Source organism: Esox lucius, chromosome 25 (genome assembly GCF_011004845.1).
Source record: "Esox lucius isolate fEsoLuc1 chromosome 25, fEsoLuc1.pri, whole genome shotgun sequence".
NCBI classification, from domain to species: domain Eukaryota; kingdom Metazoa; phylum Chordata; class Actinopteri; order Esociformes; family Esocidae; genus Esox; species Esox lucius.
The window spans coordinates 6,255,856-6,259,991 of NC_047593.1; the positions used below are offsets into that span (position 1 = coordinate 6,255,856).

The 4,136-nt window shown below is 41.6% G+C and overlaps 1 protein-coding gene and 1 long non-coding RNA gene across 2 annotated transcripts; both read right to left on the reverse strand.

Moving 5' to 3' along the window:
• On the reverse strand, window positions 1-1,447 carry LOC117594133. Its single transcript, XR_004575532.1, has 3 exons — window positions 1,360-1,447; window positions 888-958; window positions 1-630 (listed from the first exon to the last, which is right to left on the reverse strand). It is a non-coding gene; the product is annotated as an uncharacterized LOC117594133 (long non-coding RNA).
• A 357-nt stretch (window positions 1,448-1,804) lies between these two features.
• Window positions 1,805-3,140, reverse strand: LOC117594073. Its single transcript, XM_034290893.1, has 3 exons — window positions 2,965-3,140; window positions 2,314-2,589; window positions 1,805-2,172 (listed from the first exon to the last, which is right to left on the reverse strand). Exons 1-3 carry the CDS (start codon window positions 3,119-3,121, stop codon window positions 1,805-1,807), a joined length of 801 nt encoding a protein of 266 aa, XP_034146784.1. The 5' UTR covers window positions 3,122-3,140.
• Window positions 3,141-4,136: the final 996 nt, after the last annotated feature.

Below are 4,136 nucleotides of genomic sequence, written 5' to 3' on the forward strand. Positions count from 1 at the left end.
CGCCACATCCCATATGTTGTCCTTTGTTCAGAGTTTGTCAGCCCATAATGTGTTGTGTTAAGTCCCTCATGCCCATATTATATCACATCTCATTGTTACTGAACTTTGAACTTTGTCTTTGGACCATTTAATTAAAATCAGAGTCACTATATCAGGTACTCAACAGGTGGCTCTAATAAGCAATTTGCAATTTACCACTAATAAATTAACTGTAAATCAGGCACAGTGAAATTGACCTCCATAGAATCCCATAATTGGATCAAATAAAGGAGATGGGAACAACTAAATCAGATGTCTCAATTAAACAACGTAAACCAACAAAGGACAGAAGATAGCAAAAGTATTGATAGCTCTTACAGACATGTGCTTTGTGTCAAGTCTTTCATATACATATTTTGTAAAGCAATATTTTTTGCTGTTTATGCTGTATTGAAGACTGACACAGATATTATATATTTAAGGCTGAAATCAATCCAGTACAGCAGTGGTATTCTACGTGTGTACCAGAGGTAACAGTCTTGACCACTCCAGACTCCATGTGGTCTTTGGGATGTCTTTACTTCTCCTCCCCCTGCAGACCTGGCTTCATTTGGTCTTTATTAGTTGATAGGCTACTTTTGACGTCTGACTCTTGAGAGAGAAAGAAAGTCAGACTTCATAAATGTCTAGGTAAACATTTATCAAATAATATTCATCTTAATAAAAACTTGAGATAAAGTTTACTCTAGATATTGGCAGTTGCAGCTAATCTTCAGATCTCAAATATAATTTCTTTTTAGCTGGACCTCTTCTTACAAGACACCATTGTGATTTTCCACAAGGGCTTCAAATGTTGGTTTTCATATCTTTTGTTTTGTCTGTCTGTTAGCCAGTAGCATATTACCAACCTGAATATTTGTTGGTTTGAGGTGTGTTAACGTAGAATTCTGAATTACATCTTGCTCTCTTTCTGAGAAACCTATGAAGACAAAGAAAGTAAATATTAGGAAACAGTATGTGGTGTATGTTGGTCCAGCTGTCTAAGATATCACTTCTGGTACATATTAATGATTTTAATCCAGGTCACTGACTTTTCCCTCTACCTTTCTCAAATGACATGTTGAAATGACATGCATTTGTCCTGAATCTAAAACACCATCCCTGATTAATAAAAAGCTGGTTCATTATGTTGTTACTTTGACAGGAGGAAAGATCTCACACCTCAAAAAATGAAATACCTGCCTTGTATGTCTCCATGTCTAATTGCTTCCTGTGTATTCACTGTCACAGCTCATAAAATAAATGTTCCAAGTTAAACTATATTGTTTCTATCCCAAGCTTATCCTCTCCAGATAATTTTCATCTATAATGGTTAAATACCTGCCTTGTGAGAATCCATTTGTCCCCTTCTTTCGACAGATCACAAGTCCAACCACTACTGAAGCAACCAGAACACACATTATAGCAATAAGAGACCAATGAGCCCTCTCATTATCAATACCTATAGAAGAGAAAGAAAATATTTTTGAACTTTTGCAGTTCTGTTCAGGCCAGCTCCCAGTATTTTGTTTTAAGTTGTTGTTTCCATGGAGTCACAAAGTAAAAGTAATCAGGAAGCAGACGCAAGGAAACAAAGCATTTAATTGTAAAGTCATGAGGGCAAAGACCCAGTCAGGGTGTACAAATAAGCAAAGGTCTATTGTCCAAAGTACAGAGTGAATGTAATACAAAGGCAATAAGTAACGCCACTGACTTGTAGCATGAGACACAACGTCATGACAATAAGCTACAAAGACGGGGAAACAGGAATATACACACATGATAATTAGAGGAATGGAAACCAGGTGTGTAATGAGGAAGACAATCTGGCAGTGGAGGATGGATGGGGCGTTGGGTTGATGACCAGGGGAGTGGAGGATGGATGGGGCGTTGGGTTGATGACCAGGGGAGTGGAGGATGGATGGGGCGTTGGGTTGATGACCAGGCGAGTGGAGGATGGATGGGGCGTTGGGTTCATGACCATGGGAGTGGAGGATGGATGGGGCATTGGGTTGATGACCAGGGGAGTGGAGGATGGATGGGGCGTTGGGTTGATGACCAGGTGAGTGGAGGAAAGGGGCTTTAGGTTGTTGCCAGATAGAAGACCGGCGATGCTGAGCACCGGATTAGAGAGGAGGCAGGTGTGACATATGGCTCCAGAAACAATGGTGGTTCAGTAAACAGGCAAACACAGTACAGCTTTAGTGGGAAGAGTATGATTATCATAATTATTCAGGAATAAAGAATTGGTACTTTCTGGGTATCTACATAAATGTATTTCTACATGACCTGTACCTGTCATCTTAGTCACCATGCAGGACTCTGGGACATGAAACGTCACATTCTTCTTGGTAACAGGGTTGGCAGCCTCACATCTATAAGAGGTTCTGTTCTCTTTGTCCACTTCCAGAGGGAGAGAGAGCTTGATGGAAAGGTCAGGGCTGCTGGTGTGGTTGAGTATCTCCTTTCCACTGAACCAGGAAAGGGTCACATCTCTGTCATTTTTCACAAAACACTCCACTGAACAGCTCTGATTAACTACTGTTGTCAACATGGGTCTGGATACAGGTTCTGGAGAGGATGAGTTTGGGTTAGAAACCATCCACACAAAAATAGACGTTTAGACCAATATTTTCTTATGTGAAAAACACATTCAAACACTTTTTTAGGTGCTTTCATGTCTTACGGGTGAAACCAATATTTATGTAAATACTCTGATATAGAAGGTGAGATTTTGTACTGTTGTCATCTGAAACATTCTAACTCCAATACAAAATGATGGAGTATAGAGCAGTGAATTAACTGCGTTACCATCCAATGAAATGATGTAAAGCGGTTTATATTACAACATGAAATAACTAACAGGCACAAGAGGTTCCAAATATAAATATAAATAATGGTTCAATAGTGGTAGTGTGAGCAGTGAAAGCATTTCTTACTTCTTACCATACACAGTGAGTTGATATATTGTGTTGACACCTCCCTTCCCGTCCACAACATACATCCCTGAATCACTGGTTGTTAGATCTCTGATGGTGAACTGTCCAGTCTGTTGGTCCCACTGAATTCTGTCTTTGAAACTGTCTTTATAGGATGAGTCCATGTTTCCTTTAACCACCACAGCTATAGTACCAGCCTCATATAATAAAGAGGCACCTTGTTTTTTTGAAAATATGATGGATCCTCCAACAACCTGTGTCAGCATCTCTTCACCAGTCTGGCTGATAGAGAAACACAATCCTGCAAGATACAGTATCAGTGATAAATCAAATTTGGTCATTTAATTGATACAATCACTTTATATTTTATTATTGATTGTTAAAGTTCATTGCAATTAATTACTGTGTAGCCAATATAACCAAATAATGCGTTTGCCCAATAAGGCTATTGGACCTAGGTATTCTCTGTGGGGAGATGGAAACAAAAATTAAAAAATAAAAGATTCATGTCATCCCTTATTTACGTTATATACACAACATCCAATCCATCTCTGAAGGAAGAGGACCAGTGCTTTCAAATGAAATCCTGAATTAATCTACCAGAACCCAGACAGAATATCAATGTAGTGGAGGTGAATTAGAGCACAAAGTGGTTTTAAATAATTCCCAAAGGCCAAGCTAGATGTTGTCTACCCAGAGAAAATTCTCATTGGATATTATAGATATTATAGATCCTCTCCTTGAACTGCCACCTTAACGTGGTGGAGGGGTTTGAGTACCCGAGTGACCCTAGGAGCTATGTTGTCTGGGGCTATATGCCCCTGGTAGGGTCTCCCAAGGCAAACAGGTCTTAGGCGACGGGTCAGACTAAGAGCGGTTCAAACCCCCCTTAATGATGAAAAAAATATTGAGTACCGTGACGTCGCCCGGTATGGCGCAGCCGGGGCCCCACCCTGGAGCCAGGCCCGGGGTTGGGGCTCGTATGCGAGCGCCTGGTGGCCGGGCCTTCCCCCATGGGGCCCGGCCGGGCTCAGCCCGAACGGGCGACGTGGGGCCGCCCTCCCGTGGGCTCACCACCCACAGGAGGGACCATAAGGGGCCGGTGCGAAGAGGATCGGGCGGCAGTCGAAGGCAGGGGCCTAGACAACCCGATCTCTGGACACGGAAACTAGCTCTAGG